This window comes from Myotis lucifugus, unplaced genomic scaffold, assembly GCF_000147115.1.
Source record: "Myotis lucifugus unplaced genomic scaffold, Myoluc2.0 scaffold_222, whole genome shotgun sequence".
Taxonomy (NCBI): domain Eukaryota; kingdom Metazoa; phylum Chordata; class Mammalia; order Chiroptera; family Vespertilionidae; genus Myotis; species Myotis lucifugus.
The window spans coordinates 666639-691259 of NW_005871270.1; the positions used below are offsets into that span (position 1 = coordinate 666639).

The 24621-nt window shown below is 40.8% G+C and overlaps 1 protein-coding gene across 1 annotated transcript in view; it reads left to right on the plus strand.

Moving 5' to 3' along the window:
- The window catches only part of PIK3R3 (phosphoinositide-3-kinase regulatory subunit 3), an 81795-nt gene extending 57557 nt beyond the window's left edge, over positions 1 to 24238 (plus strand). Inside the window, exons 6-10 of the mRNA XM_023761890.1 lie at positions 1840 to 1982; positions 5207 to 5383; positions 12896 to 12970; positions 13407 to 13577; positions 20582 to 24238. Of these exons, the coding sequence (XP_023617658.1) occupies positions 1840 to 1982; positions 5207 to 5383; positions 12896 to 12970; positions 13407 to 13577; positions 20582 to 20780 (765 nt within the window). The 3' untranslated portion in view covers positions 20781 to 24238. The remainder of the gene's footprint in view (positions 1 to 1839; positions 1983 to 5206; positions 5384 to 12895; positions 12971 to 13406; positions 13578 to 20581) is intronic.
- The last annotated feature ends 383 nt before the right edge of the window (positions 24239 to 24621 follow it).

A 24621-nucleotide genomic window follows, 5' to 3' on the forward strand; every position in this document is an offset into this window, starting at 1 on the left:
TATTATTGGTGTTTTCTTTGAAGATACAGGGCCAGAGCTTTGTAAGTATTTTCTAACTTTGCAAGGGTGCAAGTACCCTTTACTATAATTTCAGAGTGCAGAATTTGTAGCTAAATATTTAGATGTGGGCATTTCAATAAGTTTGCAGTACTATTTGAGATATGTATAATATTACCTCAATTATATGGGACATCATAAAGGTTTGAGCTTCCCTCATCAACCTTTGTTCCAACCCTACTGAGCAGTTGCTTATCCCTGAACATCTCCTAATATTTCATGTACATGCCATGCCATCTGTGTGCGATGCTGCATTTCCCCCACCCCAGTTCTTTAAGAACTAGCTCAAATGCTGTCTTCTTCATGAAGCCTCTGTAAAGCAATAAGTAACTAATTTATCCCACTTGATTTCCCTACCACGACATGAAACAGAACCTATTAGAGTTCAGAAATCTATTTCACCTGTATAGTTCAAATCCTGAAAGGTAGGCTCCATGTTTTATGAATCTCTTTATCACCAGATGATACTTCCTGTATAGTGGATTTTCAATAATCATTTGTTGAAATAAATCAATGCTGGATAGTTGAGGAATTATCTTGTAAGCACCAAACCTTTAAAAATTATAAACATTCAGGATAGTAATCTTTCTAGACCTTTATACATATTTCTTGACTTTCTAAAGTAAATAGAATAAAGTCTAATCCTCTTTGAAGGTTTTAGGGGAATCATGAGTCAGATGCTAAAGCTACAAATACCTTCAGACTTCTTACCCTAGTGCTGAATGGGCTTTTGTTTTATGGAGTTTTCATTTTACATCTTAGTCTGCATCTGATTTTTGCAGCTATTCTCCCCTTTTTCATTTTCTGCTTTAATCAGATGAATTTACTGATGATTCTGTTTTGAAAACTACATGCTTTAGAAACTAAAGCAAGAATAAATAGACTCTGGCCCTAGCTGGTTAGGCTCAGTGGATAGAGCGTCGGCCTGCCGACTGAAGAGTCCTGGGTTTGATTCCGGTCAAAGGCACATGCCCAGGGTTGAGGGCTCGATCCCCAGGAGGGGGTGTGCAGAAGCTAGCCAATCAATGATCCTCTCTCATCGTTGATGTTTCTATCTCTCTTTCCCTCTTCCTTCCTTTCTGAAATCAATAAAATATATATATATATTTTTAAAAATCTTTAAAGAAAGAATAAATAGACTCTGTAGGGCTCTTCTGGGGATAAGTCTTTGCATGTTGTTGCATGGACTCCTCTGCTCTATCCATGCACCCCTTTAGCACCTTTTGGGGATCAGCACTACAACAGGTGCAAAGGCAGGTCTTTATCCTTGTCTTCAATGTGTCAAGGGGTTGATCTCTCTTAGCAACTTAGGTCTTTCTGTGGTTCTCAGCTATACTTTTTCTTTGATTTTAGGGTTTGAATGATTCATTTTGCATATAAATAATAAGGGTAGGAGTTAAATAAAGGGTCTTATTTTAGCCAGGCGATTTTCAACTGTTGTCCCACAAGAATTTTTAAAACATGCAATACGTGACTATTTAGTCAGGGGTACTGACCTCTTTTCCCTTAGTTTGTCAAATAAAAAAATGACACTAGCCAATATAACAATAGCCGTCGGATGTGAATGAATCAAAATTATACCTGTTTTTTGGTCAGATTGGCAAAGAATATATTTTTTGGTGTGCTGCAGAATTTTAGTAATCAGTTTATGTGTGCCATGAGATGAAAAACGTAGAAAATTGCTGGTTTAGCTTTCTGAATTCAGTCTTACATGGAACTGTAAAAAAGTTACAAAAAAATAAAGATAATAAAGTATATAGCTTTTCTTTTTTTCTCCTATAGGAAATACAGATGAAGCGGACGGCAATTGAAGCTTTTAATGAAACAATTAAAATTTTTGAAGAGCAGTGTCACACACAAGAACAGTATCGCAAAGAATATATTGAGCGATTTCGCAGAGAGGGGAATGAAAAGGAAATTGAACGGTAACTCTACCTAATTACCTCCAAGTACATCAGTGAGACAAGATGTCTTTTCTTCCCCAATAATCTCTGTTGTGTTTGCTTTTACCCCTCAAACTTCACAGTCCTTTCATATGGAAGTACTTGCTGTTCCCACCAGTGACACCAAACTGAACCTCCTCTCTTCTGCATTCTTTCTCCTCCTCCTAAATATTAGCTCACCCTTTAGGACTCAGCTTAGACATGATTTTTTCTAGAAAATTTTCTCTGATTCCCTAGACTGGTTTGGGGTCTTTTTGTCCCTATACCTATAGTATCTGCTCCCGACCCCTACTGTAACATTTACTGAATGTCCCACTTACGAAACTGCAAGCTTGTTGAAAGTAGGGATGTTGGCTTATTTTCCTGATAGTTACAGCACCTGTTATGGTGCGGAGAGTACATAGTGGTACTCACTGAGTATTTGTTGAACTGAACATCAATAGCAGCAGTCTGAGAATAAATTGGAGGTGGAACAGACCGTGGGCAGGATGAGCAGCTGGCTGACTGTTGCAGGTGGCTGTAGTCTTATGTCATCAGGTTAAGGTGGTGAGGGCCTGAACCAGAGCAATGGCAGGAAAGGAGTGGAGTTAATGGACATGTTGAGGACTTGAGGCCTGACCAGGAATGATAGGTGTGGGATAAGTCAAAGTTTACTCCTACTGACTAAGGGATGGTGTTATCCACAAAATACAGACAGTCCTCGGGTTACATCGGACTCCACGTACATCGTTTTGTGGTTACGTCGCCATCTACCATTTACTTATAAAAAAAAATGTTCCGTCATTTCGACGTATGTACATATGTGCTTTATGTTTTTTATTATTTACTACAAGTAAAGGTCAGGAATTGTTATCTTTCTTTTAATTTTTTTTTACTGTTTCACTTCATTACTGCTGTGTATGTGCTCCATGTAAGTGACGTAGGTGCTTATGTAGGTGGGTTCCGACTTATGGCAAAAATCGCATTACGTCGCGCCATAGGAACGGATCTCCGATGTAACCCGAGGACCTACTGTAGAGAGTATGAGGAGAGTTTGGGGTTAGAACCAATGAGTTTGAGGTTCCTTTGAGAACCCAATGGAGTTGTCTGAAAGGCTGTTGGATTTGGAACTCAGGGTACAGGAAGGATTTGGGAGGCATAAGTGTGTAGGTGATGGTAGATGGTAAGAATGAGATTACACAGGGAGAATGAGCAGTATGAGAACTATTGGATCTGGCAACCAAAGGATATTGTAAGCTTTTATCAAAGCAAATTTAGTGGAATATTGGAAGACTGAGCCAGAAAACAGTGGGTTGAGGAGTGAAGAAGTGGATAATAAATAAAAATGAATCCTATTCGTTGAGTACCACTATGTACTCTCCGCACCGTAACAGGTGCTGTAACAATCAGAAAAATAAGCCAAGAAAAAAGCAAAATTATTTCTCATGTTAGCACCAAAGTGTTAGTGAACTTATTTGTGCAAAAGAATAGGGCTAAGTGGTGTGAGGCAGTGTAGCCTAATGTTAAAACCATGGGCTTGGATTCTGTGTTGAATATTTACTAGCTATGTGATTTTGGGTGAGTTACTTAATTCTTAGGGCCTGTTTCCTCCTCCATAAACTGTGGATAATATCTTGTTGAAATTCCATGAGAATTAAGACACACACACACACACACACACACACACATGCATTAATGATGCAGAAAGGCATGTCTGTGTGTGTGAGTGTATCTTGGCATTTGCAGTCAATAGCAATTATTAATAAAAAGAAATAGAAAAGATTTTTTAGTTCAGTGCAATGAAAGGTAAAGTAACATGATGACATTTTAATAGTAATATAAAACCACATATTGAATGATGAGTAGTGTGGACAATTGTGCCTTAAAAGGATTCAGAGCACAACAGAACTTTGTGTGCTGGAAAAGCTTATAGCCACCACCTACTGAGTATTTACCAAGATGTGCTAGGCATTGTTAAGTCCTTTTACATGTATTATCACATTTAATTTACACAGTAACCCAATGAAGTAGTACTATTTAAGTACCCATTTTAAACAGAAGAGGAAATAAAGGCTCAGAGAATTTAAATAACTTGCCCATAGCCACACAGTAAGTGATAGGCCAGAGACTCATACTTAGGCAGGCTGACTGCAAAGTCATTGCTCTTAACTGCTATTTTGTGTTATCTCTTTATATCATCCGTATAGCTTTTCCGGTATTTGTTCAATCATGGCTCAATCCAAAGCCAAACAAGGGCTTTCATACTCTGTCTTTTGTTGATTTTTTTATTTTTATTTTTAGAGAGAAGAAGGGAAAGGGAGAGAGAGATAGAAACATTGATGAGAGAGAACATCGATTGATTGGCTGCCTCCTGCAAGCCCCTCACTGTGGCTGGAGCCCACAACCCAGGCATGTGCCCTGACTGGGAATCGAACTGGCAACTTCTTGGTACATGGGTCTATGTTCAATTACTGAGCCACACAGACTGGGCCATACTCTGTCTTTTAGTTCCATTTTTCTTTGTGTTGGCTTCATCCTCAGGCAGTAGGATGACCTTTCCCTATGAGATGGCACTATAGCAGCGGGAGTCCCTAGAATCAAATACATACTCATAATTTAGCAATCCAGGTGGAAAGAAAATCTCTATTTACAAGAGTAGCAAAGTCCTGGAATTGACTCTCATTGAGTCAGTTTGGGTATTACTCCTATTCCTGAGCCAGTCACTGGCCTGAGGGTGTGGATAAGATGGAATGGGATACTTTTATTGGTCATGCTGGGTTGTGTGGATGTTCACCCATGAATCTAAGATGAGGGCAGGGAACCCATACTACAGGGACCATCAAGGTGCTATTACTAGAAGAGTGGGAATGGATATGGTCCAGGAAAAAACAGCAGATGTTGACCACACTTAAGATATTAGGCTCTGCCGAAACCGGTTTGGCTCAGTGGATAGAGCGTCGGCCTGCGGACTGAAAGGTCCCAGGTTCGATTCCGGTCAAGGGCATGTACCTGGGTTGTGGGCACATCCCCAGTAGGAGATGTGCAGGAGGCAGCTGGTCGATGTTTCTCTCTCATCGATGTTTCTAACTCTCTATCTCTCTCTCCCTTCCTCTCTGTAAAAAATCAATAAAATATATTTTAAAATAAAGATATTAGGCTCTGCTCCCACTATAGAATGCTTCTGCTTGATTCCTATTTTAGCCTTAATATGTCAAATACTTTCACAGAATTATGATGAATTATGACAAATTGAAATCCCGTCTGGGTGAGATTCATGATAGCAAAATGCGTCTAGAACAAGATTTGAAGAAACAAGCTTTGGACAACCGGGAAATAGATAAAAAAATGAACAGTATCAAACCTGACTTGATCCAACTGCGCAAGATCCGAGATCAACACCTTGTGTGAGTAGTGTGGGAGGGGTGGAGGGCAGAGGGTACCTCGAGCACCAGATTTCTGCTGGCACTAGAAACGTTAGATTTAGAAGAACAGATTTGTAATTGAGAAATGGCCAGTAAGAATGTAGGAAAGTATTCCTATTAGTAGTAGGGTTACCAGAGTTGACCTGCAGTCAATGTGTGGGAGCAACATAGGACTCCAATCTGTACAGATGCCTTGGAAATCTCAGAGGGTGGCTGTGGCATGAGCAAAGTGATGTAGCTTAGAAAGTACAGAGTAATGTTTGCCTAAAACACAAAAACCAGAATATTTGGTTACATATTAGAACCACAGAGATGGAAATTGTCCTTCATGGGCACAGGCAAGGACACTAATAGTGCGGGCCTGTAGATAAGTATACAGAACAACCTATTAAAGGGTTTTTATATCTAAGAAATGAAATTCTGTATTTAAGTAATAGAAACGTGTTGATAGCAAGCATGAAAGATAATTTGATCTGAAGAGTGAAACCTAATTTTTTAATATTATGGAAAATGATACGATTTAGCTAGATATAGGAATATTATTTAAATATAGATTGAAAGATATATTATCAGAACAAATTGTGTGGATTAGATTTATAGGACAAATGACTACTTCAAAGAGAAAAGCTGTGAGAAAAGAGAATATATTAAGTTTAGTTTTAGGAAATGAATGGACTGTTATGAAATATGTTTATGGGTTTCATGCATGTAAAACAACAACTCAATTCAAATTCCTGGCAGAAGGCATCTGTGTGTTTTCCATAGGTATCAGGCTTTTTTTGTGTGAGAAAGGGAGAAGGGATAAAATACAAGCTTAGAAGCTGGAACAGTGCTGTTGAGTTTCAGTAGAGGAAAATTTTATTTATTTATTTATTTTATTTAAAAATATATTTTTTTTCAATCTTTATTGTTGAAAGTATTACATATGTCTCCCTTTTTCTCCCATTGACCCCTTCTAGTCCACCCCCGCCCCAGGCCTTCACCACCCTATTGTCTGTGTCCATGGGTTATGCATATAAGCATACAAGTTTTTTGGTTGATCTCTTCCCACCTACCCGTCCACCATGGCCTGCCCTCTGAGATGCGAAAGACTGTTTCATACATCTATGTGTCTGGATTTAGTAGAGAAAAATTTAAGGTGATTGTTTTAGGGGCAAACAATTACAAGTACACTATGCCGAGTAGCTTTTAATAACACTCCTCTCTAGAGATCATTTCAGTTTGCTATTGTGACTCCCCAAAAGTCAAGCACATATACAGAGCATACAGAAGAGCTTTGGAAACAAGGCAAGAAGATGCCCTTATCTAAAGTCAGGGTGTGTCTGCTCTTGGAATACTTACATGGTTCTGGTCACATAATGAAGCTGAAAAAATGCTCAGGAAGTTGTTGCCATGAACCAAAGGAATGAGTGGGAGCACTTCTTTGGCCTGGAAAGCAATGAGATACTAAGAAATACACCATCCAAATGGGCACGAATAAGTGAGGCAACTGGACCTTAAAAGTTCCTTTAATGGGATAAATAGACCAAATATAAAAGAGAGTTTAGACAACATCATGGATGATAAGCCATGACCTGCTAGTAAAGATAGGATGTTTAGGGAGACACAGACAACCCTTATCTCTCTTGGAAGGATTGCTTCAGGTAGGATAGTCCAGTGTTGCACAGTCCATACTTTGATGTTTCTAGCAAAGACAATACTAGGTGTGGTGGACTGGATGTGTTCCAGGGCTGAAATTGTGTAGTCAGTGCTGAAGAGGAGACTTGTAAAAGGAATTTGGTTGTTTAATTGTAATTCGTTTTCATGAGGAACTAGTTTTCATGATTACCATTTACTTTTCTTGGTATTCATAAACCTAAATTCATAAATTCAAAATAAAGACTAACTTACCATAACAATACAGGTGCATTAATGATGAGTTTTGAGTAATATGTACTAGGGGAGTTTACAGCTAAAGAGTTCTGTGGAGGGGTGGTATGTTTTGTTATATTTTAAAACAATTTTATTGAGATATAGTTTACATCCCATACAATTCACCCATTTCAAAATATATAATGCAATATTTCTATCATATTCATAGATAAGTGCAAGCATCACCATAATCAATTTTAGAACATACTCATTATGCCAGAAAGAAACCATGTATCCTTAACCTTTCATCCCCTACCACCCTATTCCCTCCAGCCCTAAACAACCACTAATCCATTTTCATGGCAGAGAATGTCATCATGAAGTACTGCCAGGAAATGAGTGGAGCAAAAGTCCCTAGTCCCCCATCACTGCCAAATTGGGTGCTTCCTCTGGTTAAATACTGCTGTTCCAGAAAATTCAGAGGTGCTCTTCACAGTGCTCTCCTTATTGGCCACCAACAGACTCTGCATCTTACAACCTCCTGCCCATCATCCAGGGTGCCTTGTACATGGGGCACCCTTTTCTTTTGCCCATCTCATAATATAGCCAGGCTCTAGGGAAGCATGAATTCCCCTCCAGGACTTCTGCTTCAGCTTCAAAGTATTTTTTTGGTATTACCCTCTCTTAGGGACTGCCTAGTTTAGTCCTCTTCCTTGGACTGAAACACAAGCACTTTTTCTATTAGGGGGTGGTAGTTGGGTTGTAAGGCTAATTAGGCCTTTAGAAAGGATACTATATATACACTAGTGGCCCAGTGCACGGATTCGTGCACATTGGAAGAAAATTAATTAGAATTCCTGGGGAAGTGCCGCTTGAAGGGCCTCTGGGGAGTGAATGGGAAAAAAAGAAAAAGAAAGAAAACGCATGCTCGGGTCTTCTGGCTTGCTGCACTGGCTCTGGTGCAGGGACTAATGCAGGTGGTCCTGGGTGGAGGCCAGCAGCGGGGGTGGGGGAGGTTGGTTAAGATGGGGCATGTCTGGCCAGACATGCCCTGGAGCCAACCTCCCATGGTCCCTCTCCAGCGGGCTGCACCTGCCACAGCTCAGGGCGGCTGTGGAGTAAGCAGGGTCCCTCTGGCAGGTGGAGTCCCTGAGCCTGACCTGCAGGAATTGGGCTGAAACCAGCTCTCTGACATCCCCTGAGGGGTCCTGGAATGCAAGAGGGAACTCTGCAAAGTTGCTGTCGTACATGGTGTGGAACGCAAATCAAGTGTGCAGTAAACCAGATTCAGGGCTGACAGTGCCCCAGGAACAACATAACCTATGGCTGAAGGTGGAAGCGCTGAAGGTAGAAGCGTGTGCTGGCCCTGCGAGGAATCGGGCTCCCTCCTCTCTGGTTGCAGGGTGCGGCACCCAAGAACCGCCGCTGCCAAGTCACCAGAGCTCGGCAGCTCCTGCGTTGAGTGTCTGCCCCCTGGTGTTCAGTGCACGTCATAGGTGTTGGCTGTTCAAACAGTTGGACGGTCACTTAGCCTTTTATATATATAGATATATAGAGAGATTTTTTTCCCTACTTGCTGGGTTAAGGACTAGGTAAGGATAACTAGCACCAGCTATTTTTTCTCTTGTTTTTCTTAAGATAAGTGTAAATTGACTACAGGAGTAGTTTTTTTCCTGTTTTTTAGAAGAGAATACTGAAGCATAAGTAGAGGCTGATTAAAACCACACAATTAGTGGGATGAGAACTGGATGTTGATGTTGGTGGAAATGGGGTCCTGCCACAGAGTTGTGAGGAAAGCATTTTGGGGACCATGCAGGGGAGGATGAGGTGTAATGGTAAGGTTTTTTGAAGCTGAAACACAAAGGACTGTCCCCAAGTGCCCGGAGTCAGTGTCTCAGCCATGGGCAGGTGGTTCAGCTTCGTCCTGCTGTGGAAGAAGTTCAGCCTTGTCTTCATTAAGCCCAGAAGAAGGGCCAGGGTTCAGAAATTCTGTACATTAGTTTAGTCCATGCTAAAGCTTAGTCCGGTTTAGTTTCTGTCCCCGTTTGGCTAGCTTAGTCTCTGTTCTCCTCTGCGCTGGGCTGCTGTATCCAGGCCCGTGCTTTCCGAGCCACACTTGGAGCCTGCACAGCCAGGCGGGCGCTCGGGCTCCCTGTGGCTGCCAGGAATGCATGGCTGCTAGGGAGGGAGAACCCAAGTGTACAGTGCAGGACCAAATGGGCGAACAAATGTGTGCTACCTAGTGAGGCCTTTGTTAAGCTTTGATATTAGCACTTCGGGCTTCAAACTGACCAGTCTCTTTCCCAGGGCTTTGTGGGCTTGTCCTTCCCCTAACCAATCAGGTCTTTTCCCCAGATTAGACACTGTCCCTTTATGGTTGCCATCCTGGCTTCTACTGGGCATTCACTTAACAGAAGAATTTCCCCTTTATTGTTTATTCTCCCCACCCCCATAGTCCCTGCAAGGGGACCGGTGGTACCCAGGGAGATTGGAGAGTAGGTCCTTCCTCCCCATGCAGGGAGGAAGGGAGGAGTGTTAATCCTCTTGGCAGAACCATATGGCTATCTCCTGGAGTGTGTGAAGCTGTAGCTTCCGACCTAATTAAGCTTAGCCAGTTTTGCTCCCTTCTCTTTATTAATATCTAGGTACCTATGCTAACAACATTAGATCTTTTTATTTCTTGGCCTCAGCTTTTTCCTCTAGAATGTACTCTTCAGGAGTGATCTAGGCATTACTCAATCATAAGATAAATATGAATTGCCATACTAAAGTCATTTGAGCTTTTTCAAAATCATTTAAAAATATATATATTTTATTAATTTTTTTACAGAGAGGAAGGGAGAGAGAGGGATAGAGAGATAGAAACATCGATGAGAGAGAAATATTGATCAGCTGCCTCCTGCACACTCCCCACTGGGTATGTGCCCACAACCAAGGTACATGCCCTTGACCAGAATCGAACCTCATGGTCAACCCCAAGTACACTATATAACTTGGCATCACACTAATTTAAAGTTCTTTTAGATAGGTTTCACAGCCTTTCTCAATAAGACATGTCTTTCAGTTAACCTGAGTTCCATTTCATATGCTTAGTGAAGCTAGAAAACAACTAGTATGATCTTGATAGAATTTATTTAGTAACAAACCCTCTCCTATACCACCCTTGAGTCCGCAGGCCGGCGCTCTATCCACTGAGCCAAACCGGTTAGGGCCAATTTTTATTTTGTTGTTGTTAATCCTCACCCGAGGATATTTTTCCATTGATTTTTAGAGAGAGTGGAAGGGACGGGGGGTAGATAGAAACATCAATGTGAGAGAGACACATTGGTTGGTTGCCTTTTGCACATGGCCAGGGATCGAGCCTGCCACTCAAGGTACATGTCCTTAACTGGAATCGAACCCAAGACCCTTCAGTCTGCAAGCCGACGTTCTATCCACTGAGCCAAAACAACTAGGGCAAAGATAAAAATTTTTAAAGACAGAAAGGTTTGGATGATAAGAGTACTTAGAGGAGGGTATCTGGATATTTTGCTAATAAAAGTGGTGGTATAGGAGGGGGTTTGTTACTAAATAAATTCTATCAAGATCATACTAGTTGTTTTCTAGCTTCACTAAGCATATGAAATGGAACCCAGGTTAACTGAAAGACATGTCTTATTGAGAAAGGCTGTGAAACCTATCTAAAAGAACTTTAAATTAGTGTGATGCCAAGTTATATAGTGTACTTGGGGTTGACCATGAGATTTATTAAAAACAGCCCACCAGCAAATATTTATGACTATTTATTGAATTTCTACTATGTACTGGCACTTTTCAGCATTGGGATTAGCCATGAGCAAGACAATCCCCTTTCTTTAAAGCAGCTTACATTTTATTTTATTTTTTATTAAAAAATATGTTTTTATTGATTTCAGAGAGAGGAAGAGAGAGGGAGAGAGAGTTAGAAACATAAATGGTGAGAGAGAATCATTGATCAGCTACCTCCTGCATGCACCCTACTGGGGATTGAGCCCACAACCTGAGCGTGTGCCCTGACTGGGAATTGAACCTTGACCTCCTGGTTCATGGGTCAGCACTCCACCACTGGGCCATACCAGCCAGGCACAGCAGCTTACATTTTAGTGGAGGAGACTGTCAAGAGAAGAAATGCCCAAACCTGTAAGAATTTTTATGAGTTTATTTGAGCCAAACTGATGACAGTTGCCAAAAAGACAAAATCTAAGGGACTGGGAAAATGCTGCAAAGAATGGTGATTCATTGGTGATAGATTAGGAAGGGCAGAAGAAAGCAAGGGTGTGTGTGTGGGGGGGCATTGGGGCGGGGAATCTCTGGAATTAGATGAAAAGTAAAACAAATAGACACACTTTACATAGGTGGTATAGGAGGATAGTTAACAGTTAACACGATAACAAAGAGGCGATTTGTGGTCTCTGCTCTGGTGTGGTAGTTGTGCTTTGAGGGGTGGGAATGGGGGGGGGGAGGAAATTACTTTGATATTCCAAAGGTATGTTATCAGGTATGTTATTATAGATGCACAAAAAAGACAATATGCAGGCTCAGTTAAGGTGAAGATTGACCTTTGTTATGGAAAATTACTGGCCATGAACTGTTTTTAGTTAAAAAGTTTTACTTTCAGACCATCCTATGTAGTTACTTTAGGTCTCTGAGTTTGTAAGACCACCATGTAGGCCTCCCCTGAACTTGTCAGGTTTAGTATGTGGCCCCTTTTCAGCCACAAGACAAACATTAACAAGTGAAAATACAAAACAATTTCAGGCAAGGGCTAAGATGATAAAATACAGAGAGTGACCGGGGGATTGCTTTAGTTGGGACAATGAAGGTAATCTTCCCTTGAGGGAGGTATTTAGCATGAGATCTGAATGAACAGGGGCCTGGTTGGGGGACAGCAATGAAAGAGTTTTTATATTCCACTGGTTTTAGACCACCAGCCACCTCAGTGGTTTATATCATTTTACATCTAAAATGTTGTATTTTCCTGGCTGGGTGGCTCAGTTGGTTTGAGTGTAATCCTGGTACGCCAAGGTTGTGGGTTCGATCCCCGGTCAGAGGACATAGGAGAATCAATCAATGAACGCATAAATAAGTGGGACAACAAACCGATGTTTCTCTCTCCTTTCCTCTCTCCAAAATAATTTTTTAAAATGTTGCTGTATTGTAAAATACTATGATTTGCCTGGTGATGAAGTAAATTCTGTGGTTTGCTTAGGTGCAAGTATAGACCTTAAAATTTTGTTTTAGAATTTTAAACTCAATATAGAGACCACATAGGAATTGATTCCTCTGGCTAAGTGGAAATCACAAATATGTGACACCATACTGATCTGACTAATGATTTCAGCAACGTGTGTCTCCCACTGTGTTTGAGTGTAAGTGTGTGTGTGCTTATGGTAGTAAAACCTTCTAGAAAAAGAAAGTGCAAAGTGAGAAGTCTCATTTCAAGTTAGCTCTTTGTGTTTCTGCCTTTTTGTAGAAAGTTGAAGGGAAAGTAATGGAGAAACTAGTTTAGGGAAATTTCTGGCCACTCTGTGGGATTGGGAAAAGTCAGAGGTTCCTGGACTCGAAATTTGGTTGGCTTGGACGCAGTTTGCATAGATACTGACACTGCTATCTTCCCTCTGGCAGATGGCTCAATCACAAAGGAGTGAGACAGAAACGTCTAAATGCCTGGCTGGGAATCAAGAATGAGGATGCTGATGAGTAAGTTCTCTCTGTACCTTTCTGTCAGAGGGCTTTGTTCCCAAACTAAGACCTGGGCCTTCTTAATACATGTTAAATATTGGTTTTTATTGTCATTTGAGGACATTGAATTAAGAACTTTGCTCTTCTTTTGAATTGAATTTTCTAGAATACCCTATAGGCATTTGAGTTCAGAGACCTGCCTAACTATATGAAACAAAAGCATTGGTCTGAAGGTCATTCAGACATCCACGTGTCAGCTTGTTGGATGAGACATGTGAATTCTGTGCTTTCTGTACCATAGCAAGTAATGAAGTTGTTGAAAAGTATCCAACTAATTAGAATTTAATTTTATCATTTTATGGATAAAGATTTAGAAGAGAGTTTTATTTGTGAATTTGCTTTCAGATATAAGTAACCTGATTGATAGAATAATATTTTAACATTTAATTTTTAGGACCTATTTTATCAATGAGGAAGATGAAAACCTGCCCCATTATGATGAGAAAACCTGGTTTGTTGAGGATATCAATCGAGTACAAGCAGAGGACTTGCTTTATGGGAAGCCTGATGGTGCATTCTTAATTCGTGAGAGTAGCAAGAAAGGATGTTATGCTTGCTCTGTGGTGTAAGTCTTCCTGGGAGTACGACCTTTTGAAAACTTCTGCATTGATTAAAAGAAAATCAGTCTCTCATAAAATTCAGTAAAATTAGTTCAGGTGCAGTAATGAGGGCCCAGGGCTTATACCATTAATATTTTACTTTTAATTTTTATTATATGTGTATGTTTATATATATAAAATACCAGCTCTTCCACAAAATACTGACTTCTGCGCATGGGCCACGAAGTTCAATCGCACTGTACGTGCGTGCCCGCACGTGGTATTTTGTGGAAGAGCCACACTCAAGGGGCCAAAGAGCCGCATGTGGCTCGCGAGCCGTGGTTTGCCGACCACGGTCTTAGACCATTAGTATTTTATAAAGAAATCAGTTTCTTTAGGAGAAATGATATCTGAAATCATTTTGGGGATTTTAATTTATATGGTAAGTAGCTTAGGCCTTGCAGTATTGCTATTGGATTTTAGGTATTTGTGAAAAGTAATGTGAGATCTTCCATTGAAAAGATAACAATTCCTTTTTTTAAATGTATTTTTATCGATTTTAGAGGGGAACGGAGAGGGAGAAAGAGAGAAAAACATCAATGATGAGAGAGAATCATGGATGGCTGCCTCCTGCACGCCCCCTACTGCGGGAACCGGGACCTTCTGGTTCATAGGTCCACACTCTACCGCCAAGCCACACATGCTGGGCATCACTTAATTCTTTAGTAGTCTTCTGCATGCCTTACTTGGTCTTCATTATCAGATTTAGGAAGGCTTGATTAAATAGAAACGTTTTTACTTCAGCAGAAAAACTCTTTCTAAATTTTGTACTTAAATAGTATTCTGTTGGGTAGTGATAGGTAATGTTGGGTGTTTTCCATAAGATCATCTTATGAATTTGTTTGGAAAAGCCTATTTAACTTTTAATGGAAAGTGAAATTCTGGGGGCAACTAACCATATGTTGGTCAGATTTTTGCCTAAGTGTTATGGATATTCCTTAGAAAGGCAAATTTCTTCATTGACAAAGACCATACTTAGATTAGAGGCTTAGTATGATGATTATGAGATCAAGCTTTGGTGCCAGATGTACTGGATTCAAATCCTGACTCTGCTCCTTACTAGATGTATGATCTAGGGTAAGTTACTTAACTTTTCTTTGCCCAGTTTCATTATCTATAAAATAAGGATAATAATAATACCTACTTAAAGTTTTTTTCAAGTATTTAGTGAATTAATATATGTAATGTAACGTGTGTTGATCAGTGCTAGCTCACAGTAAGTAACCTTACTATATTATTGTGATAGTGATGCTACTGATGGACATGGCAGAAGGCAAGCAAAGATGACCAAGTGTTTTTCCCCTCAAAGCGGGCAGTGTGGTGAGGATGAACAAAAGGTGCTCATTAACAGAGTGCTCAGTGCTTTACATGATCATCTCGTCTTTAGTGGTCTGCCTCTGTCATGGAGTCAGAGTTTGAGTCCAAGTTTACCTGGTTTCAAAGCCCACATTTTTCTATTGCAACGCACTTCATTTCACAATTAAATATCGAAGATAAATAGAATCACTGTGAAATGGTATAATTAGTTGCCTGTGCACATGAAGAACTGTTAATTCTGGTGGAGAAAAAGAGGATTGGGAGGTTTTGCGGAAGAGGTGGCATTTGAGCTGAACTTTGAAAGGATGAACAATGGGATACCTATGGGCAGGACATGGGAGGAATTGAAAAGTACATTGGATTACTGTTTTCCAGAGACAGGGCTACTTGAAAAGCATTTCATTTCTCTGAAACACGGACTGCTCAGTTATATGAGTGGAAATGGCAGGAGAGGATGGTTCTTGTAGGATTTGAGATCTTTTAAGAATAAAAAGAAGGAAGGTGATAATCCCAGTGCATTGGTTCCTCACCCTCACCCCAGGTCACTGGGTCGCAGGCTCACATAAGTCCAGGGAGACCAAGGAGCAGCTTGAATATCTTAGGGAGCTGTGTATTTTTTTTCTCCTTTAAAAAAAAAATTTATTGATTTCAGAGAGGAAGGTAGAGGGGAGATAGAGATAGAAACATCAATGATAAGAGGGAATCATTGATCGGCTGCCTCCTGCATGCCCCCCACTGGGGATTGAGCCCACAACCCGAGCATGTGCCCTGACCAGGAATCGAACCATGACCTCCAGGTTCATAGGTTGACATTCAGCCACTGAGCCATGCCAGCCGGGCTTTTTCTCCTTTCTTTAGCCACAGACTTGGCCAGACTCAGGTCCACAGCAGTGTGGATTTCCCTTGCCTATTAAATCCAACTACAGTCATATATCAAATTGGAGTTCACATTGAAGAATTTCAGAAGCAAAAGAGTCTGGCATCACAAAAACTTCCACTTGTTTGGTAGCCACTCTGGCTACAGGAAGCCTGCTTACAGTGATCTCCAATATACTTAAGACATTTGCTAAAGGAGGGACATGAATAAGTTCAGTTTTTTAGGAGACACTCATACCAAAATTAAAATGATCATGTAGTGGGAAGCGAAGGCATGGAACACCTTTGTTTTTCCATTTTAATTTTTGTTAATGACATCATAAAAAACTTCAGAATTATCTAACTTTATAGCCTTCTGAGAATAAAGACCTACAGCCAGCAGTGCATATATTCCTCTAGATTAGGGAGTCAGGTAGTGAGCACTTGTGATCTTGTTGTTGCCATTTGGGATTCAGAATTTGATTAGGGATAGAACAACTAGATAGATAAAGAAGGAAACAGAAGACTTGAACAGACTATAAAACAGCTCGACCTAACAGACATGTTTAGAATATTCCACCTACCAATAGAGGACACATTCTTCTCAAGTGCACATGAAACATTATTCAGGATAGACCACAGGTTAGACCACAAGTCTCAATAAATTTAAAAGGATCGAAATAATACAAAATATGTATTCTAACCACAATGGAAATAAATCAGAAACAAAAACAGAAGGAAATTTGGGAAATTTCACAAATGTGGACAGTAAACACATTCCTAAATAACTGGTAGACCAAAAAAGAAAATAAGAAAAGGAAATTAGAAAATACTTTGAAATGAGTAAAAACAAAAAAAACATAAAAACTTATGGAATGCAGTGAAAGCAGTGCTGAGAGGGAAATTTATAACTATAAACATTTATATTAAAAAGATCTCAATAGCCTACCGTCTTCTACCTTAAGAAACTACCCCCCCCAAAAAAGAAGAGCAAATTAAGCCCACACAAACAGAAGGAAAGGAATAATAAAGATTACAATGGAAGTAAATGAAATAGAGAATTAAAAACAATTGAAAGTCAGTGAAACCAAAAGTTGGGACCAACAAAATTGACAACCTCTAAATCGACACACACACACACACACACACACACACACACACACACGACACAAATTACTAAAATCAGGATGAAAGAGGAGACATTACTTGTAGTCCTTATAGAAATTTAAAATGATGATGAGGGAATACTATAAAACAATTATACGCCAGCAAATTAAATAATCTAGATGAAATGTACAAATTCCAAGAAACACACAAATATCAAAACTGACTTAAGAGGAAATAGAAAATCTGAAGAAAACTGTAGCAAGTAAAGAAGTTGAAGTATTAATTAAAAAAATAAAACTACCCACAAAGAAAAGCCCAGGCCCAGTTGGCTTTACTGGTGAAGTCTATCAAATATATTTTAAAGAATTAACACAAGTCCCTCACAAACCCTTACAAAAAATAGAAGAGGAGAGAACACTTCTCAACTCATTTTATAAGGGTAATATTACACTGATAGCAAAACCCAAAGTTTTTTTTTGTGTGTGTGTGTTTTTTAATATCTTTATTGATTTTAGAGAAGGGAGAAGGAGAAAGAGAAACATCAATGATGAGAGAGAATCATTGATCAGCTGCCTCCTGCACTGGGGATCAAGCCTGCAATCCAGGCATGTACCCTGACCGGGAATCAAACGGTGACCTCCTGATTCAGAGATCGATGCTCAACCACTGAGCCATGCTGGCTGGGCCCATACAAAGTTATCACAAGAAAAGAAAACTATAGATAATTGTAGTAGGAATTATCCCAGGAATGCAAGTGTGGATCAGTATAAATCAATCAACACAATAACCCATGTTAATAAAATAAAGGACAAAAATTACACGATTATTTCAGTAGATGCAAAAAGCTTTGATAAAATCCAACAACTCTTTTTTTTTGCAAGGCAAATATCTTTACTTCTACCTACATTTTTTTGTTGTTGTTGTTAATCCTCGACCGAGGATATTTTCCCATTGATTTTTAGGGAGAGTGGAAAAGAGAAGGAAAGACAGAGAAACACTGATGTGAGAGAAACACATTAATTGGCTGCCTCCTGCATGAGCCCCAACCAGGGCCCGGGCCGGGGAGGAGCCTGCAACCGAGGTATGTACCCTTGACCCGAATCAAACGACCCTTTTGGTCTGCAGGCTGACACTCTATCCACTGAGACAAATCAGCTAGGGCAATCCAACAACTCCTTTATTTTAAAAAACACTGAACAAACTAGGAGTGGGAGGCTACTTCCTCAACCTGATAAAGAGTTATCTATGAAAACCCACAGCTAATGTCATACTTAATGGTTAAAGACTGAATGGTTTTCCCTAAGATAGGAAAAAGACAAGGATGTCCACTCTTACCACTTCTAAGTATTGCACAGAAGGTTCTGCTAGGGAAGTTAAGCAAGAAAAAGAACTAAAAGGCATCCAGATTGGAAAAGAGTAAAATAAATGAGTTCATCAGGGTTGTAAGTTAAAAGATTAGGATACAAAAATCAGTTGTATTTCTATATACTAGACATGAGTAATCTGAAATGAAATGAAGAAGACAAGCTATTTATAATAACATCAAAAATGATTAAATACCTAGGATTAAAACAAAAGCAGTATAAGAGCTGTGCAATGAAAACTATAAAACAATGGAAGAACTTAAAGAAGATCTAAATAAGTGGAAAGACATCCAGTGTGTTAAGATGGCAGTGCTTCCCAAATTGGTCTACATGTTCAAGTAATCCCTTTCAAAAATCCCAGCTGGATTGTTGCAAAAATTGACAATGATCCTAAAATTTATGTGACAATGCAAGGGATCCAGAACAGCTAAAATAATCTTGAAAGAATAGAAAAAAGTTGAAATACACCTCCTGATTTCAAAATTTACAACAAAGCTATATAATAAAAACTGTGAGGCACTGACAATAGGATAAACATGTAGATCAGTGAACAGAATTGAGAGTCAAGAAATTCTTACACTTACGGTCAATTGGTGTTCAACAAGGGTCTCAAGACTATTCAGTGGGGAAAAAATAGTCATTTCAACACATGATGCTATGACAACTGGTGAGCCACATGCAAAAGAAGAAAGTTGGACCCCTACCTCACACTATATACAAAAATTAACTAAGAATGAATTATAGATCTAAATGTAAAAGCTACAAGTATAAAACACTTAGGAGAAAACATAGGCATAAATCTTTGTGACTTTGGGTTAGGCAGTGGTTTCTTACATATCCAAAGTACAAACACCAAAAGAAAAAATAGATAAATTGGTCTTCAACATAGTTAAAAACTTTTTTTCATCAAAGGAAACTGTCAAAAAAGTGAAAAGACAACCTACAGAATAGGATAAAATATTTAGAAATCATATATCTGTTAAGCAACTAGTGTCTAATACATAAAGAACTCTTAATAAAAAGACAAATGTCCCAATTTAAAAACGGGCAAAAGATTTAAATATACATTTTTCTTAAGATATATAAATGGTCAATAAGCATATGAAAAGTTGCTCAATATCAGTAGCCATTAGAAAACTGCAAATCAAAACCACAATGAGAGCCGAAACCGGTTTGGCTCAGTGGATAGAGTGTCGGCCTGCGGACTGAAAGGTCCCAGGTTCGATTCCGGTCAAGGGCATGTATCTGGGTTGCGGGCACATCCCCAGTAGGAGATGTGCAGGAGGCAGCTGATCGATGTTTCTCTCTCATCGATGTTTCTAACTCTCTATCTCTGTCCCTTCCTCTCTGTAAAAAACCAATAAAATATATTAAAAAAAACCCAAAAAACAAAAAAACCACAATGAGACACCACTAGGATGACTATAAAATAAAAAAGATGGACAATAAGAAGTGTTGGAAAGAATGTGGAGAAATTGAATCCTCTTACACTGCTGGCAGGAGTATAGAAAGGTACAACCATTTGGGAAACCAGTTTGGCAGTTCCTCACAAAGCTAACCATGTGACTCAGCAGTTCCACTCTTAGATATACATCCAAGAGAACTGAAAATATATGTCCATACAAAAACTCACACACCAATGTTCAGAGCATCATTCATAATAGCCAAAGAAGTGGAAACAACCCAAATGGCCATCCATTGATGAATGAATAAACAAAATGTGGAATATCCACACAATAAAATATTTATTCAGCTGTAAGAAAAAATGAAGTGCTAATACATGCTACAACATGGGAGACTGAAAATAGTGTGCTAAGTGAAAGCCAGGTACAAAAAGTTGTGTGATGTTATATGATCCCATTTATATGAAATGTCCAGAAGAGGCAAATCCAGAGAGACAGAAAATAGGCTAGTTGCCACGGCCTGGGGGAGGGAGGAATACAGAGTAATTGCTACATGGTTTCTTTTTAGGGTGATGAAAATATTCTAGAATTAGATAGTGGTGATTGTTGCACAACCTTGTGAATATTCTAAAAAATACTGATTTATACACTAAAAAAATGTTTTTTGGTTTGTTCTGCCCCTCTTAGTATTCTTGCCTAAGTTGAGTGACTACATGGAGCCATCCATTTTAGCTTTACCCGGTCTTGGTGGGAGGCGGCAGGTCTGTAAGGGAGTGATGGAGACACACGTGGATGTGACATTTTACAAACTTGGTTGACAAACATTTCTGCTCCTCCTCTACAAAATAGTTGCTTTCAGGCTTCTGGGATCCCTTTATTACTTCCTGCCTTCATTCCGTGGTGTTTGCGTGTTGTATCTTGCAGTGCCGACGGGGAGGTGAAGCACTGTGTGATCTACAGCACTGCCCGGGGCTACGGCTTTGCAGAGCCCTACAACCTGTACAGCTCGCTGAAGGAGTTGGTGCTCCACTACCAGCAGACATCCCTCGTTCAGCACAACGACTCCCTCAACGTCAGGCTTGCCTACCCTGTCCACGCACAGATGCCCTCGTTCTGCAGATAAAGTGGGAGTGGGAAGAGCGGTGGCTCTCTAGCATTTTTTTCTACAGTTTTATTAGACTATGAGGGCATTCTTTCTACGTAGACTGCTTGTTTTGCACAAGAAGTGATTCTGTGAATGTGAAGTGGAGAGGCCGAGCAGCAGCGGTCAGGAGGGGGTGTAAGGGGCCTCTGGATCTTGGGGACCCAGCTGTGCTGCTGCACGAGCATAGGAAGCTGGAAGCAGATGTGGTTTTTTGGGAAGTCTGTTTCACTGGGGTTTTTGTTTTTCTTTTTTAGACAGGCACCCTCAACAGAACACATTAGGCTTGAGGGGGTGGGGGGTTATATCTGGAAGCTTCTGCAGAGTCCATGTCCTCTTTGGGTCTTCAACTCTGAGAATGCGGTGGGTGTGGCTCTGTGGGGAGTTCTGTTTTGATCTGGCAATCTCTCTTAACTTCCTCCCAAAGAGAAGGTTGTTTGGTTCTGTGGTAGAATGGCATTCAGTGAAGAAGACAACCAAAGGAGAAGGCGGGGGGGAGGCTTGGGATTTCATCTACGGACTCTCAGTCAAGGGGGTAAAAACCCTCCAACTGAAGGTCTTGTGTTTCTTAATCGACATAACGTAGACATCCGCGTCTCATAGCTCCTCTCTCTGAAAAACATTGTTTAGAAACCAAATTGATCCCAGAAAAACAATGTTTGTTACAGGACTAAGGTCTGATGGAAGAAGGCAGCACTCGTGTCTGAATGCACACTTCTGTACCGAAACTTGAAAATAAAAGGAAAGCTAGAATTTTAGTTTTAGCAAACACTAAAATTGGTCAGTGTCACCCCTCTGCCCTGCCCTTGTTTCTCTGAGGTGAGGAATAGTGTTTTTTTTGTAGGCATGGTAAGCTTTGAATCATAAAATGAAGTTGGTGCTTGTGTGGTGTTTCCTTAGCCTAAAGAATGATCTGTTGTTTGAAACCTTTGTAACTTGTTTGTATGAGTAAAGAAAAGGTGCAATCCAGTGCTTTTAGATGGCTTGATATACCAAATAATGATATAGAACAACATTCTTATATGTGCTTCCCAAGTTTAAAGGCCCTGCAGAAACAGTGATCATGTTAATGACTCACCCCTGTCCTTTGCTGGGTAGGGCTTCAGGGCATTCATGGGTTGCTAAGGCTGTAGCAGGAAGGGACCAGATTGGGGGCAGGGACCTCAGTATATCACAGACCCAGAGGCTCCGGTGTCCAGGGCAAGGGTTATACCACATTACCCATGTGCTTCCATACTTTTGTCAGGAAAGGATCAGATGGTTTGGAGTTCAGACTGTTAGTAAAAACCATCTGGAGGCTCTTCTCTGCCTCTTCTGTGATCCTGCCATTAAGATGATGTGCACAGACTGTCCTGATTTTAGGCCAGGATCTTCTGCTCCATGTGGTTTAAGCCTTCCAGCTGAGTGGAGCTAGGCGAATGGAGTTGGCGGCAGGCATCTCCTCCTACCTCCATTATGCCCTCCCCCAGCAGTTGACACTCATTGGACAAATAGAATTCAGCTGCCTCTGAGCCAGTCCTGGAACCAGAATAGGCTCAGAGTGAGTCAGCTGTTTGAGCCCAAAGCTGTGCAGTCAGGCGTCCTGGCTGAGCTATGCAAGAAGCCAATATCTGGGTCTTGGTACTTAGGCTTATAGCTAGGAAAGCTCTCGTTTTGGGGATGAAAGAAACATATTGCTTTTCCTGAGCATTTATCTTGGTTTCAGGGTCTAAAATGAACTATGACATAGAAATTAGACATAGATGAGGATAGGAAGGAAAGGGCATATCTCTGGCTTTTCCTTGGTTACGTTGCAGTTTCAAAATTGGATGAGGCAGACAAATGAAGCCCCTTCAGCGTCACTGTTCTGACTTAAGCCCTTAACTGAGTGAACTGCACATCCCTTCCCCAAACTGCCAGATTGAAATCTTGCTGGAAGTTTTAGAGTAATGGCAGGCTGATTGCTGCTAGACACACCTGGGTAGCCTTGCACCTGGTGTTGAACCTGCTTACACGGTTAGTTGCTCAAGATTGGGTGCAAGGAATCCCTCCTTTCTGGTACTAAAATTTAGTGTTCTGAATGTCTTACATGAAAATGGGGATAAGGATACACAACTGTAATGTTGAACTGTGTGTTGCTCCTTGTCAGGCAGATGTTAAGGGTGTGCAGGGAGAGAGCTAACGTCATCTATGATCTCACTTGGGATGCTGGCTTGTGGAGAAGGGCTGCTCTTTTTTAGTCCTACATTCCTTCACTTTTTGTTTCCTGTTTTTCATTCTCCAATTTGTTGCTTTGTGGGGACTAAGACCTAGGGATCATTTGAGAAATTGAAAAGTGTCTTTGCCAGGATTTGCTTGATCCTGATGAGTCAGTGGAAGTGGCATAGGGACCAGTCTTCTAACCATGTGGAGCAGTACTATGCTGCTTCTTTACTCTGTGGTCTAGGCAGCAAGCCTTGGCCTCCATCTGAGTCTAGTTCTGTGTCCTGGGATGCTTTTTTATGGCATCTTAACTGCATCCTCACTGAGGCAGAGGGTAAAGAGACAGAACAAGACCAGAGTGGCCCATTGCTTTCCTGGCTAGAGAAGCCAGCTACCAACATGAAAGCAGCTTGGGGCAGGCTGGACATAGCTCCTAGGCCCATCTATTCCAGATGGAGCTTCCATCACTGAACAATGTTCTGTCACACCAGGCCATAGGTGCTAAACCTTGGCCATGGCTCAGGCCTCTCCAGGGTAGCTGTGTCCTTATTGCTGATTTAGTCAAGGTTGAGGAATCCTAATAACTCTCCTACCCCATTTCATTTCCAAGCCCTGATGGCACCTCCCAGTTATTTTGGGCCTCATGTGCTCTGGGAACGCTTTTTTGAGAGCCAGTATGGTGTCTTCCATGGGTTTCTTCTTGCTGCAAGGAACCAGCATCCTGGGTCCTCTTGGGCCAAGAATTGCATTTGGGCAATTCCTAGTTTTCAAGGTTAAGACTCCAGAGTAGTCCTCTATGAGGCTTTAGTGGCCTCAGAGCAGAGGGTCCAGATGGGGGTCTGTCTGGGCCCTTTGCTGCCAACTGCTCAGCCTTGCTCCAGCTCCAGCCACTTGTGACAACCTTGTTTCCTTACAGATTCCAGCATGTGACTTTGGTGCCCTGTTGTTACTTGTGAAAAACCTATTCTGTTGTCTTTGATGTAGTCAAAAAAATTCATGTAGTTTACGTAAAAATACCTGATTCACAAGGAAGCCAACTATATGTCTTGTGTTGGGACAGTTCATAATGTAGTTCCTAGACCACTTTTGCAAATTGTTCTTGTCACCAGATGTGTTCAGACATTGCTGTGCAGTTGTAGGGGAGGGTGGGGGGAAGATGGGGAAGATACTTTTTGGTCTTTTTGTTTTGGATCTTCCCCAAGAGGGGACAGTTTGGCCAACTTGCTCCAGTAATGCAATAAAGACATTTCAATAAAGTACCTTTTTTGTCCTCGTGCTATAGAGGGAGGTGGTTTGGGGTTAGGAGCAAGGGGAAGAGGTCTGGGGTGTTGAAAAGCCCTGAAACTTCCAAACCTTCTCTCCCATGAGCATCAGGAGATTGGTCCTGCAGCTGAACTGGGGCCACCAGAGGCACTTCTATCCCTGAAGAGAGGACGTCGACCCAAACAGGTATGAAGCCAGAATCCTGCCTGCCTGACACAGACACATGGAGACTCAGAAACTAATCTGAGAAAGTTAAATCTGAGAGCCATTTCCTCCTCTCCCCATTCCTGACTATTAGAAAGCCCGGTTTATTGATTCTCATCACATCTTTCTGCCTGGAAATAAAGGTATTTCCACATTCTATTTTGGAGGCAGGGGA